This window comes from Hemitrygon akajei, chromosome 11 (genome assembly GCF_048418815.1).
Source record: "Hemitrygon akajei chromosome 11, sHemAka1.3, whole genome shotgun sequence".
NCBI classification, from domain to species: domain Eukaryota; kingdom Metazoa; phylum Chordata; class Chondrichthyes; order Myliobatiformes; family Dasyatidae; genus Hemitrygon; species Hemitrygon akajei.
In genome coordinates this window covers 41,985,153-41,999,783 of record NC_133134.1, presented here as the reverse complement: position 1 = coordinate 41,999,783, position 14,631 = coordinate 41,985,153, and the positions used below count along the sequence as shown (strand labels likewise).

General features: G+C 40.7%; 1 protein-coding gene across 1 annotated transcript in view; it reads left to right on the top strand.

The window, feature by feature from the left end:
- The window catches only part of chtf18 (CTF18, chromosome transmission fidelity factor 18 homolog (S. cerevisiae)), a 99,957-nt gene that overhangs the window by 14,796 nt on the left and 70,530 nt on the right, over positions 1-14,631 (top strand). The window contains exons 7-12 of the mRNA XM_073060713.1: positions 3,379-3,523; positions 4,740-4,961; positions 5,375-5,472; positions 6,077-6,200; positions 12,576-12,712; positions 13,901-13,994. Of these exons, the coding sequence (XP_072916814.1) occupies positions 3,379-3,523; positions 4,740-4,961; positions 5,375-5,472; positions 6,077-6,200; positions 12,576-12,712; positions 13,901-13,994 (820 nt within the window). The remainder of the gene's footprint in view (positions 1-3,378; positions 3,524-4,739; positions 4,962-5,374; positions 5,473-6,076; positions 6,201-12,575; positions 12,713-13,900; positions 13,995-14,631) is intronic.

Genomic DNA, 14,631 nt, shown 5'->3' with positions numbered 1-14,631 from the left:
GTCATGAGCTAGGGCTCTGATTTTCCACTCCAATATTTAACTGGATCAATTTAAAAAGAATTTTCAATTATAAAAGCTGCAATGCCTGGAAAACAATCCGAACAATTGGAAATACACAATTTAGTGGAAAAGACAAGATTTGGTGGGAATCTTGCGAATTGTGCAGCATTCTGTATTGAGATTTGCATCTGAACTTGACTGAAGAGAGCAGGAAGGTTAGAGGAAATCCAAATCAGGTTTAATATCACTGACATATATTGTGAAATTTGTTGTTTTGAGGCAACAATGTAGTACAATACATAAAAATGCTATAAATTACAGTAAGAAATATATTAAAAAATACATTAAATAGGTGATGCCAAAAGAGACCAAAATTAGTGAGGTAGTATTCGTGGGTTGGTTCATTGTCTTTCAGAAATCTGATGGCAGAGGGGAAGAAGCTGTTCCTGAAAAGTTGAGTGTGTGTCTTCAGGCTCCTGTACCTCCTCTCTGGTGGTAATAATAAGAGAGCATGTACTAGGTTATGGGAATCTATAATTATGGAGGCTGCCTTTTTGAGGTATTGCCTTTTGAAGATATCCTCTGTACTTGGGAGGCTAGTGCCCATGTGGGAGCTGGCTGAGTGCAATTCTCTGCAGTTTTTTCTGATCTTGTGCCTCTCCATGTCAGATGGTGATTTAACCAGTTAGGATGCTCTCCACAGTACATCTATAGAAATTTGCTAGTGTCTTTGATGATGTATTAACTCTCCTTAAACTCCTTATGAAATATAGCTGCTGACATGCCTTCTTTGCATTTGCATCAATACATTGGGCCCAGGACAGATCTTTAGAGATGTTAACACTCAGGAACTTAAAACTGCTCACCCCTTCCACTGCTGATTCCTCAATGTGTGTTCCTCTGACTTCCCTTCCCTAAAGTCCACAATCAGTTCCTTGGTCTTACTGACGTTGAGTGCAAGGTTTTTTTGTGGTGTCAGCCCTCAACCAGCCAATCTAACTCAAAGATCAAAGTAAATTTGTTATCAAAGTACGTATGTGTGATTATTGCCACCCTGAAATTCATTTTCTTGAGGGCATTCACAGGAAACACAAAGAAATTCAATAGAATCAATGTAAATACGCACGCAACAAGAAGGACAAACAACTAATGTGCAAATACAAAAACAAAATAATAATAAATAAGTAAGCAATAAATATCGACAATATAAGATGAGTCTTTGAAAGTGAGTCCATAAGTTGTGGGTACAGTTTATTGTTGGAACAATTTTGGGTGTGTTTAATTATCCCCTCTGGTTCAAGAGCATGATCGTTGAGAGGTAATAACTGTTCCTCAGCTTGGTGCTGGTCCAGAAGTTCTTGTACTTCCTTCTTGATGGCAGCTGTGAGAAGAGAGCACGTCCTGGTTGGTGGTGATCCTTGACGATGGATGCTGCTTTCCTGCGACAGCACTCCTTGTAGATGTGCTTGACGGTGTGGAAGGCTTTACCCATTATGAACTGGGTTATATCTGCTACATTTTATAGGCTTTTCTTTTCAAGGTCATTGGTGTTTCCATACCAGCCCATGATGCAAACTGTCAGTATATTCTCCATCACACATCTATAGAAGTTTGTCAAGGTTCCAGATGATATGCCAAATCTTCATAAACTTCTATGAAGCAGAGGTGCTGCCATGCTTTCTTTGTAATGGCACTTAAGTGCTAGACCTAAGGCTCATCCTCTGAAATCATAATACTGAAGAATTTAAAGTTGCTGACCCTGTCCACCTCTGATCCCCAGTGAGAACTGGCTCATGGAACTTGGGTTTCCTCCTCCTGTAGTCAATAATAAGCTCCTTGGTTTTTGCTGATATTGAGTGAAAGGTTGTTGTAGCAGTATTTACCCAGATTTTCAATTTCCCTCCTAAGTGCTGTATATGCTGGTCCTGTATGCCTGCTCATCACCATGTGAGATTCTGCCAACAATTGTCATCAGCAAATTTATAGATGGTGTTTGAGTCGTCGTGTCTAGCCTCCCAGACATGGGTCTAGAGAGAGTAGAACAGAGGGCTATGCACACATTATTGAGGTACACCAGTGTCAATTGTCATCGAGAAGATGTCTTTTCCAGTTCTCACTGATTGTGGTCTCCTGGTGAAGATGTTAAAGGATCCAGTTGCAGAAGGAAGTATAGGGGCCCCAGTTTTGAATCTAGTCGACTGGTACTGAGGGGATGATGGTGCTGAATGTGAAGTTGTGATCAATAAACAGCAGCCTGACGTAGGTGTTGTCCAGGTGGTTCAAGGTCAATTGGAGAGCCAGTGAGACTGTATCTGTTGTAGACTTATTGAGACAGTAGGCAAATTGTAGTGGGCCCAGCTCCTTGCTTAGGCAGGAGTTAATTCTGGATATGACCAACCTCTCTGAAAGCACTTTATCCAAAATGCAACAATGCTTCATTCTTTTCAGATTGACTGTCTCGTTGATTACATTTGAACAACTTTGGGGCAATCATAGTACTTGTTATGAAAGATTACTCAAGCTGTTTCATTCCATTCTACCTCCTTTGAGTTAAAGTGGTCCTTAATTCAAGTCCCTTCCTATGTTAAATCTTTAACAAGTAATTGCAGAATTTCATGTGATTATTTTAATAAAGTATAACATTGGCGCGTGGCCTAGTGGGCAAGGCATCAGACTAGTAACCTGAAGGTCACTGGTTCGAGCCTCAGCTGAGGCAGTGTGTTTGTGTCCTTGAGCAAGGCACTTAACAACACATTGCTCTGCGACGTCACCGGTGCCAAGCTGCATGGGTCTTAGTGCCCTTCCCTTGGACAACATCGGTGGCGTGGAGAGGGGAAGGCCTGCAGCTTGGGCAACTGCCGGTCTCCCATGCAACCCTGCCCAGGCCTGCGCCCTGGAAACTCCAGGCGCAGATCCATGGTCTCTTGAGACCGACGGATACCACCACAAGAACATTCACCAGTTTGTGTCTTTTATCCCTCACCTAATTTACTTTGAATATTGTTTTTGATGTACTGTTCATATGTACTGTAAGCACGCAAATTGGAGAAAACTAGGGAACTAGAACGCAGTAGTGATGATGAGTGTGCTAGAATCCATTGCTAAAGTGCAATTGCTTCGTGAAAACAACACAGATCTGTATGTTTGCTCATCTTTCAAAGAGAGACTGCTTGATTGGCCAATAAAATTCAACTCTGATTTTTGGCCTGTAGGTCAAATGTACAATAGGTCAAATGAATATCCATAAAACAGATTAAAATCAAATCTGTTGCAGGCCATGTGTAAGATTGCACATTAAATGGTTTGTTTTCCCTCTCCTGCACCCTCTCCTACACCCTCTCCCCCCTGTTGTTTTGATGTTTTGTTTTATTCTTAAAGCCAGATGGACCAGGAGTTTGATGTGGCTGATGAAGAGGAAGAAACGGCAACAGATGAAGGAGAAGCGGTTGATGAATTCAATTCCAGCGCCCTGTGGGTAGATAAATTCACTCCTAAACAATACACGGAACTGCTCAGTGATGATGTGAGTACCGTTGCTGCATTGTGTTAGCAGATCTTGCTGAACTGTAAAATGATGGTAATTGAGCATTCATTGTACTTTTTGCCTTTTTAAGAGTATGTAAAGATAGTGGGGATAAGGCATATATGTCAAACTCAAGGCCCGCGGGCCAAATCCAGCCCGCGGTGGAATTATCTTTGGCTCGCGAGATAATATCTAATTACTATTAAAGCTGGCCCCAGTAATCGAAGCGCCTATGGCGTATGATATTGCTAATGCTGAATTTATTCAGGTACCAGGTTTTCAGGGTTTTTAGTGTTTATTCGGCAGTCTTGCTCGGCAGTCTTCTTCATAAGAGACGGAATTTGTAAAGTGAAACACTTTGTAGTTATAGCAGAGACTGAGACACATGAGAGCAGGCTGAAAAAACGGAGGCAACGAAAGCTGCGTTCGCACACGTCCGACTGATCCGGCCCGCATGAAGCTGCATTTTGCTCAATCCAGCCCGTGACCTAAAATGAGTTTGACACCCCTGGGGTAAGGGGAGAAGTGGATTTTAAATCAGTGTGGAAACTTTAGTAGACTGTCTGGAAGTTGGGACTGTTTGAACTGAGATAGGTGGGATTTGTTGCCTGTGACTACTATTTGTTGACTGTGAGTTATGGTACAGGCCTGATTTGCTGAAAAGCTGCTAAATGTTGGTATCATTCTATAAAACTAGGATGCGGGGAGGAGGTCTTCCATTTAAATTAACGCAGATGGATATTTTCCACCTATTTTGAATGAATTAGCTGTGACACCCTGTGCCTTGGTACTGTGTAGAGCTGTCATTCTAGAATGCAGTTTCAAGTCTTGAGAATCCATGAATTCGTACCCTTTAAGAGTAAGAGTGCCATTTGCAAAACTTTAGTTGGCTATTTACGTAGTTGAATATAGTTAAAGTATCCTTTACCAGTACTTGCTACTTCAGCTTAAGTCTTGTTGTTGTTCCTTTCCTCGCCTTGGCGCATCAGGTAGCAACCTTGCCTCTTCTTTAGCATTTGTCTGTTTTTTTACGAGGCTGAGTTGCTAGCTGGATGATCAACCCAGCATGGATTGAAAGTGTGCAGAGAGCCAGCCAAATTGAACCCCTGTACCACTCACCTCGAAGTCTGGTGTGGATGCCACTACACCATTGATCGCTAAGTTTAAATCTAACTCCAACTTTTCTCCAGCTTCTAAAGGCCTTGTGTCATTGCAGTACACCAATCGCTGCCTCCTGAAGTGGTTGAAACTGTGGGACACTGTAGTCTTTGGCCGAGAAAAGACTGTGAAGAAAAGCAAACAGGTGGTAGGAAAGCATTCATCTTTGAAACAGTCACACCAACAACAACAGCAGCAGAATAAATGGAAGAGCAAGGCACAGATTACTGAGGAGATCCTGGATGCTGAACTAGATGCACATAACAGACCAAAGTACAAGGTAACCAGACACTGAGTACCAAACCATTTTTCTTTACCAAGACATGTCTTGACATTCCTGTAAAATAAATATGAACATTTAAAGAGATTTGTGCATTCTGTTGGGTTAGTTTGTAACCTAAAAAATAATAAGTAGGGAAAAGTAGCTTCACTTTTGAGTGATGGCCTCAATTTGTGAAAGGTGCTTAAGTATAAATCCTTCCTTTTTTTTCCATGCATACCTTATTTGAGCAAGTGCAGCTTGGAGCCCAGACATTTAGACAAGATGTTAAACTACCATGACTGCCCTTTCAGTACTATTCACAGAAGGGCAATTTTTTTTCTCCAGTGTCTTCACCAGTACTTTATGTTCAGTCTTTTAAATAAAAGTCAGAAAAAGTAAACTTTTTTCTCCTTTCATTTCTCTGCCTTTAGGTGGCGCTGTTGAGTGGACCTCCAGGTCTTGGGAAAACAACATTGGCTCATGTCATTGCAAGGCATGCTGGATACAATGCAGTGGAGATAAATGCAAGGGGAGTGAGGGATATAACACTATTCTGTAAAGCTAAAATCACTGTAAAGCTCTAGTAAAACTGATTACAATATCTATTGAAGTCCTGTTTGCAAATAAGGCTAGTGATTTCCTCAGCTACTCATGCCAATCTGCTTGTCTCAGTCATGATGTATAGTTAGTTCTTTCCCCATACACTGTAAACAAATTCCTTACCAAGACCTGCTTTTGTGTAATAGCAAAGAAACATGTTTGTTCTCTGCCAGCTAACTGCAGTGGCTTAGTGTGTATACCTGTTGGCTCCTGAGTCAGATGGTCATGGGTTCAAGGCTAAACCAAGACTGCCCGTTAATTGGATTGCAATGTCAGTGCAGTACTAAAGTTTCTCTTCCTGAAGCACCATCTTTAAGATTCATTGTTAAATTAAGACCCCCTGTATTCATCTTGGATTGATGAAAATGATCCTGTGGGATTATGGGAGGGTGAGCAGGAAATATTAAGTGGAGGGCAGCAGTGCCAGTGGACCTTGTGCCCAGGGGAGAGGAGAAGAACAGGGTGTGTATTATAAATTGGTAAGCAGAGTTATTTACGTCGTCATAGAATAATACTCTTTAACTCTTATACAGTGATGACCGTAGTCCAGAAATATTGAAAACCAGGATCGAAGCTGCCACCCAAATGAAATCTGTGCTTGGAGCCAACGAGAAGCCAAACTGTCTGATCATTGATGAAATCGATGGTGCTCCCACTGTAAGTCAATGTTCTATGATGGTTAAGTGTAGCTGGAACAGTTTTGAGCTATCTGCATTGAATGCCACAGAGATAATAAAAATATATTATATTTAAAATCTCCATTGATAGTCCCAGCAAAGATGATTAGAGTACTTTCTATTGATCTCTAAACAATTTGTCTTGGTAAGCATGGACTAGTATGTTTTTTTAACCAGGACCGTTTCAACATCTGAGTGCATGATCATTGTTGACTCACAGCTTAACAGACCATACCTGCAAGGACTGTCACCCAAAATAGTTGAGCTTTGCTGCATTATTCATTTCTGTTTGTGTACTTCACGAAAAGAATTTTACCGGTCTAATAAGACTGCAGAAGGCTGCCAACAGTCCTGTTTTGAAATGGAATTTTCTTATTGTATCTTCTAATCTAGTTACTTAAGAAAACATGTTCAAAATCTAAAGAATTTGGAATATGCAAAGAAGCAACTAACTTTTGTTTGGCAATGAGTGATTAATGAGTATATTAGACAAATCAACAATAAAGAAATAAAAATAAAAAGAACAGGTGTCCCAGTCAGAGTTTGAAAGCCTCGCAAACTGCTCATAGTGAGACAGTGCCAGAGGCAAGCAAAAGGCTTTTTAATCAATTCTTTCAAATGTAAATGATGAACTACAACTCTTCCAAAAATTCTGCTTGTTCTTTATCACCTCACATTCTGTTCTTTTTCACTTCAAAGCTACAAATGAGGAACAGAAAGCCAATTTACATGGATGTATAAATAACTTGATAGTTCCAGCAGTTACTTCTGAAAAACAGAGCAACTAAAGGCAAACCAAATCAGGAATGACATGCTGATTTGAAGAGAAAAGTGTAAAATTTGAAGCAAAAGTTGCTCTGTGTTAAATTATTTCTGCTTCAAAATAGTTATGCATATTTTAAAAGTTAAGTAGATGACTCCATCCCTTCCATAATTACTTTATGCTTGCTAATTTAAATTGATTTGACCTTAATTTGAAAATTAATTTCAAGGTAGATCCCTCTAATCTTCCATGTAGGCTGTGGGAATCAAATAACATCTGGCTATAGAAATGACGCAACAGTTGAACTGCATCTGTAAAGGGGGAAGGGGTTGGTGATTAGGAACTATTGATGTTTCAAAACCTTGCACTATGATGGAAAGTGGAGAGGTAGGACAGACAATGTAAAGATGGCAGGTGGTATGGTGAGATGGGCTAGAGGTGATTGATGGACTGAGGAGAGTTGAAGGATGGCACACACAGAACAAGCAAGGGAGGGGAAGGGTAATATCGAGAGAGCTGATGGATGGAGTAAAAAGACATGAAAAGGAGAGACAGGCTGTGAGTGCTGGAATATGATGAGGGAGGATAATGCACACAATTGTGGGAAAGGTGAATGGCAAATGGGACTATAGCCAGATGGGGGAAGGGGGAAGCTTGTGGGTGAACTGTGTGTATAGTGGGTGGATTGTACCAGGAAGAGAGGATGATCAAGCTGGGTGATGGTAGCTGGTGGTGTGGAGGTAGGAAACTGGACATAATGGGACTACTGGAAGAGGATGGAAAGAAGAGAGAAACACGGTGGAGGAAGGTGGCAAACTCACTGGGTTACCTAAATTTGAAAATCTCAGCATTCATGCTGTTGGGTTGTACACTATGCCCAGGGAGAATATGAGGTGTTGTTCCTTTAGTTTGTTTAGAGCATTACCTTGGCAGTGGAGAAGGCTGAGGAAGAGTAGGTTGGTGTGAAAACAGGAAGAGGGATTGCAAAAATCAGATCAAAAAGGATAGAACTGAAAACTTGCCGTTCAGAAATGGCCACTTCTCTTACTGTTCCATCACTGGCACCTTCCTGTTCACAAAATAAAAGACAATCCAATCCAAATTGTCAATGCTTAATCAGTTTATCCAGCATACATAGTAATTCCAGCCATCATTGTCTGATCTATTAAATAGCATATTCATTTGTAATTTGCTCAATGATTCCCAAATTGAATTTCTCCCTTTGGCTCCAGGCCATGGACCAAAGCCCTGAATTCAAAATGTGAAGTGAGAGTGTTTATTCTTGACATCAAGGTACTGGTGGCCCCTGTTTTTTGAACGTTCACTTTACGACAGCTCGCTGTTACAAAATATATTACCTATATTAGTACCTGTTTTCGCTAACCAAAGAGGATTTTCGCTTTTACGAAAAAAAAGACGCCTGCTTTATACGTGTGTTTACCCCGAGAAAGACTACCGTGACCATGAAGCCTTGTGCGGGCAGTTGTGCGCGCATGCGTGTATGTGCGTAGGCGTGTACATGCCGTTTTTTTCCTCTCCAAATCGACTTTGGCTTGCTGTCTTCCTGATTTTGATAAGTGAAACTACACCGTACATACAATATTTCTATTTTATATAGGCTGTATATTTATCATAGCATTACTGCTTTCATTATATGTTTGTGTTATTTTAGGTTTTATGTGTTATTTGGTTTGATTTGGTAGGTTTTTTTTGGGTCTGGGAACACTCAAAAATTTTTCCCATATAAATGAATGGTAATTGCTTCTTCGCTTTACGATAATTTGGCTTACAAACAGTTTCATAGGAATGCTTCACCTTCGGATAGCGGGGAAACCCTGTGATGAAATTGATTGAGTACTAAAGCCCTTTTAACACTGAAGGTTTAAAAGGAAGGCACCTGAGCTGAAGTCCTACCTTACAGTAACAGTTAATGTTTCAGATTGAAAACCTAATGAAAGGGCTTTAACCTGAAATATTAACTCTCTTTTCCAAAAATATGACCTACTTGGGGGCTTTTCTAGCATTTTCTGTTTATTATTTCAGATTTCCTGCATCTGCATTTTTTAACTTTGTATTTTAAGTATTCAGCTATGGGAATTTCTTCTGTCATGAGCTCAGAAGTAGAAATGTTCACATGATTCCCAAATGTTCAGTTCCGTTCACAACTGTTGAAAATCAAGCAGTCCATGTTCCCGTGCAGCAAAACCAATGCAATATTTGGTTTTGCCCTTCTAAGTGGCAAGCGATATTTATGCCAAATAATAACTGTCTCACAAGAGAGAGAATCTTGCCGACCCTTGTCATTCAGTGGTTTTACCAGAAGGACATAATATAAGAGTACTGTAGTATAAATCTACTTTGACCCCAAAGGCCTGCTCCACCCGTCAATATGATTATTGCTATCAGCTCCAAGCCTCATCTGCTTGTTCCCCAAACACTCATTTTCTGATCTTAGAAAAAAATGCACCTACTTCATCTTTAAATGCCCCAGGACCCTCCAGGGGAGTAAATTCCAGGGATATTACCACCTTGTATAAAATATTCCCACAAACCTTGATTTTAAATCGCTGTTTTCTAATATTGTAACTGTCCCTTCATATGAGATTCATCCATTAGCAGAAGCATCTGGACATCTACCTGCTACGTTTTAACTGCAAAACACAAAACTAGTTGCAAGAAAAACACTGAGCCGAGATAACTTGCTCTTAGTTTTACTTTTAGTGAGACACACACACATATGACATGGTAGAATCATGATGCATGCAATTCAAGTGTTTTAAATGAATAAACAAACAAGAATGCTGCATCAAGCAATATATTTATAATATTATTCAAATATTGCTGCAAGTATTAAATACATAACACTCCTCCCATAACATAGTCAATTTTAATTGTCCCATTCAGGCCTAAAGATTTAATCATTGTGGAGGCTTTCTTACTCTTGTGGGATAACGTCTTTCCTGACAAGGGAGGTCACTCTCTTGGCAGGTGAAACTTGTGAATGCAAAAACAATCTCAGGTTCTGGGGTCTCTTCCATGGTGGTTGTAGGAATCGACTCTGAGACTGCAGCAAGTGGTTCTGACAGCTCTGGACACCTTCCATTTCCCTTTCTCAGTTTTTCTCTCTGGATCTACATTGATCCATGCTTCTCTCCCAGTCCTGGCTTCTTTCTCTCTCTTTATCCTGTTCTTGATCCTTTTCTCAGTTCAGTTCCCTTTCCTTATCCTTGGTTCTCTTGTGATCCCTCTCACGGTCTCACTCAGGGTCCAGATCCCGTGCATGCTCTTGTTTCCGCTGTTTCTCACGTACCTTCTGTTTCATGCCTTTCTCTTTCTCACTCACGTTTTTTCTACCTCTTCTCTCCTTTTCAACTACTTGTATTTATTTTTCATGCCTTCTTATTTCATCTAGTTTTTTCGGAGTATCTCTGAATTTGTGAATTTCTCGAGAAATTAGGTCTCGTTCATCCATTTCCATAGCTCTTATACCATCCTCTTTTCCTTTTCTTCTTTCTAGGAAATGCGTTTTGATCTTGGGAAGCTGCATTTAGTTCACTGGAGTATTCTTTTATTAATCCTTCTATTGCTCCCTTTACAATCTGATCTCTCCTCTTAGTTTCCTCATCCACAACATCATCAGACGAATCCCCTGTTTTCATATCTCCATGAACTCATTTCTGTTTGGCCTTCCATTCATCCCAGCTGAGCTTTGATCTTCGTATCTATTTTTACAGGCAGCTGTTTTTCTCCCACGAAGTTCATGCAATAATCTTAATGCATGAAAAGTAGATTCTGGTTCTTTATACTCACAAAAGTCAAATACTTGCAACTTTCCATAACCTGAACTCTCTTCCAGCTTAAGACCAAGCCACATTTCACAAATAACTGCCTGATTATCATATAAGAAGCTTTCTCAGATACAGTGACTACAAAAACAGTTGTTGTCAGACCACTGCTTTTGTTACTTTCACAATCCCTCTGAACAGCATGGTCCTTCCTTGGTCCAATATTCTTTCCAACCAGAGGCAGAGAGGTTGGCAGCAACATCAGTTTGCCCTCTGTTGGGCAACGGTTCATGGTGTTCAGCATAATCCAATACCTTTCTTAATTTGCTTTCAGTTGACTATATTGCAGGGGAGTATGGCATGCAAGTGGTGGATGGATCTCTAAGTTGTAGCTGTCTCAGCCAGTCACGGCCCCACAATGCTGGTCCTCCTGTTTTCACCGCATACAAGCCCCAGTGTGGTTTGTTGTATTTCACTGTTACAATGTTATTCCCACAGGAGTTATGTTTTCTCTGGTATAATTTCATAGTTGGGTATCTACGGGCCTTAGTTCAGTATCTTTGAAATGGCATTCAAACTCATTTTGTGGAATAACTGAAATAACCGAGCCAGTAGCCAATTCCATTTTAATTAATTTGCCGTTCACATCCAGTGTAAGCCATATTGCTTGTCTGTTGTTAGGTTTCACATTGTAAATCTCAAAGCTATGCAATCCTCCATCACTCTTATCATTATCAGATATTTCATTAGTGCTTTTTTTTTAAGCTAAATCTTGTCTTTTTTTTAATCTTTTTCTCTACCCTGCGCAGTCCATTTATTTTTGTTTGTCACAAGATGCCCTTTGTATGTGTCCTACTTTGTGGCATTTTCTGCAAATTTCACCTTTAAATCCGCATTGATCTGATGAATGTGAGCCCCTGCCACAAAGGTAACACAATTTATTTGGTCATTCGGTTTCTGTTCAGATGTTGCAATTTTGCTCACGCTCACTTCCATTCCTGACTGCAACAAAATTGTGCAACAAAAGGTGTTATGCATTCTGGGACCACGAGAGGTAGTGCGAGATATGCACTCTCCGGAATTGGAAACTGCTTGCAGTTTTCGCTGCTGTGCTGCCGGTGTTAAGAGGAGTGTGAGTGGTGCTACAGTGACCAATTAACCTGCTAACTGGCCTGTTTTTGGACTGTGGGAGGAAACCAGAAACGAGGAAGAAGACCACCTGCTCATGGGAGAACGTGAAGACTCTGTACAGATCGTACCAGAAGTGAACTCCAGAAAGCCCTGTGCTGTAATAGTGTCTTGCTAACCTCGACAATACCGTGGTGCCCTAACATACAGTCCATACATGTGAACAGATGCTTGGAAGGTTGGCAGCATAGATTTGCCAGCTGGTGTGGAGTTCCAGGTATTTTCTGCTGCCTTAGAACTCCATTTGTAGCGGCAATTCTGACTTGTAAGCCGTTCAGGTTGCAAATAGTTCACAAGAACAGAACTCTGCTGTAACCTGGGGAGATCCTGTGTGTGTTGCTAACCCACCAGCACTGTTGGGTCTAATTGCTTCCTCGGTACATTAAATTAACAGCACCACTAGCACCATTCATGTCCTGTGAACTTATGCATGTAAATGTATTTTTCAATGCTTTTGTTGATTGAGAGACGTTTGAAGGTACTGTATCACCACTTATCCTGTTGCTGCCCTGAGAAGTGTTGAGCCAAACAACATGCAATCTCCAAATGTTCCAGGTCTCCTGGCTGGAAAGTTTGGAGCTGATTTCAAGTTGATTCTTTGTTTTTCTTTCTTTGACAGGCTGCAATAAACACACTCCTGAATCTTGTTAACCGCAAGGATGGGAAGGAAGCTGAGGCACCAGGAATTGCTGGAAAGAAGAAGAAAAAGGAGGGAGGAATTTTACGAAGGCCAATCATCTGTATCTGCAATGACCAGTTAGTATATTTGTTTGTGACAAGACTCTGCAAGTTGCTTTCTGATGTTACAATGTGCAAGGTTTGCGCTTCAAACCATTTAGAATGGTAACCTTATCTGCAAATTCAAAATCACGTTTTGAAAATAGGATGAGCGGAGATGTTCCAGATCACTGTAGGACCTGCATGTGTGTGTGATTGTAGTGCAGAGAGGGTGTGTATTGTAATCATAGTATGAGGTGGTGAAGTTGCCAGGGATGTTTATAACCAATGTATGGAGTGAGAAGTGATGTGAGAATGTGCGTGGATTTGATCAGTGGGCAAGCTACTGCAGCGTTGTTGTATGGCTGTTCACCAGTTTGTTACAGCCTATAAATCATCTAACGTATCCATCATTAAAAGAGCTGAGCTTTGAGGGTGTGAATGCATTACTTTGTGTGGGACTTCTCCAGAAGGCCTAGACTTTGATTCCCTATTGAGTTTTCAGCAGAAGTTACTGAGAAAGTAGTATGATAGAAGCATTTTTGCCCTGGGGATGTTCTGGGCCAAATAAAGAGGATACTGGCTTGCCCTCACTGGTCATAATATGAGTGATGTAGATGCCTGTTTAATCTGCCCCTGAGCATTGGCACAAAAGTCGCCGCCTTCAGTGGAGTTACTTACCCCAGAATACCATAGATTGAGCTGTGATTTAAGACAGATTTCACATGAGACAAAAGATTTTGCAAGCAAGTCTCATTCCTGGGACTTGAACAGCAAATCTAGGCCAATACTTCAGTGAGTATTGAGAGCCACCCCATTGCTGGTGCAAGCCTGTTTTTCAGATCTTGAAGGGATATTCTAAATACTTAAAAGATATAAAAGATTCAATGGTACTGATTGAAAGAAAATGTGGTGCTCTTTCCAGTCCAATAGTCATTCATCAGATCAGAGCAACAATGCATATTGTCTGGTTATGTTGTCATGGGAGCTCATTTAATGCCAATTCTGCTGCCTTTCCTTTGTAGCAGCAGAGACTATTCCTTCATCTATAATGTGGTCTGGGACTTCCTACTGTTACAAAGAGCAAATGCAAGTGTTCCCTGTTTTGTGTAGAAGAATGCAGCATGGTTTATTATAACATTTTTCTCTTTTTTTATATATAGTGCCTTCGTGCACTCAAGTGGACAATTACATTAATCACTCTGACCTGACTTGCTTTCCTGACAGGTATGTGCCATCTCTCAGACAGCTGAGGCAGCAAGCTTTCACATTAGTCTTTCCTCCAACTCTTCCCTCCAGGCTCGTTCAAAGGCTGCATGAGGTAAAAAAAAACAAAATTGCCAGGGCAATTGAGAAAACTAGCTCGCAGTAATCATAGTGTTTGCTTAAAGTGGGCATTTAAGGATAAATAAAGAATATGGACGTGGGTTAAGCTTTAGGACAACTATTGTTGTGTGTTTCTGTTGTTTGATGGTGAGAGAGCTTTAATATTATTTTGATAAATAATGTTTAGCAAGATAAATTGTAATTTGTTGACACATCTGCCATTGTTTGGTTTAGAATAAAGAGAGGGCAAATCTGGGTCACATAAGCTGAAGTTTTGATGCACAGATGTGGGTCAGAAAACTCCCATTAACGGAGAGCAGCAATCAATGGTATTTGCGGGATGGCAGTCAAAGGTGACTAATATGGATACCTCAACAAATTTAACATCAGGTCGTTTTTCTTTAATGTTCCTTTCCAAGGCCAGGGATATCTCTGATCACGTCCACAATATTTTGGAGAGGGTAGGGAAGCAGCCAGATGTCTTGGTACATATTGGTACCAATGTCACAGGAAGGAAAAGCAAAGAGGTCCTGAAAAGAAAATTTAGAGAGCTAGGTAGAAAGCTGAGAAGCAGGACCCACCCCCGGGCAGTAATTTCTGGATTGCTGCCTGTGCCACGTGGCACTGAGGAT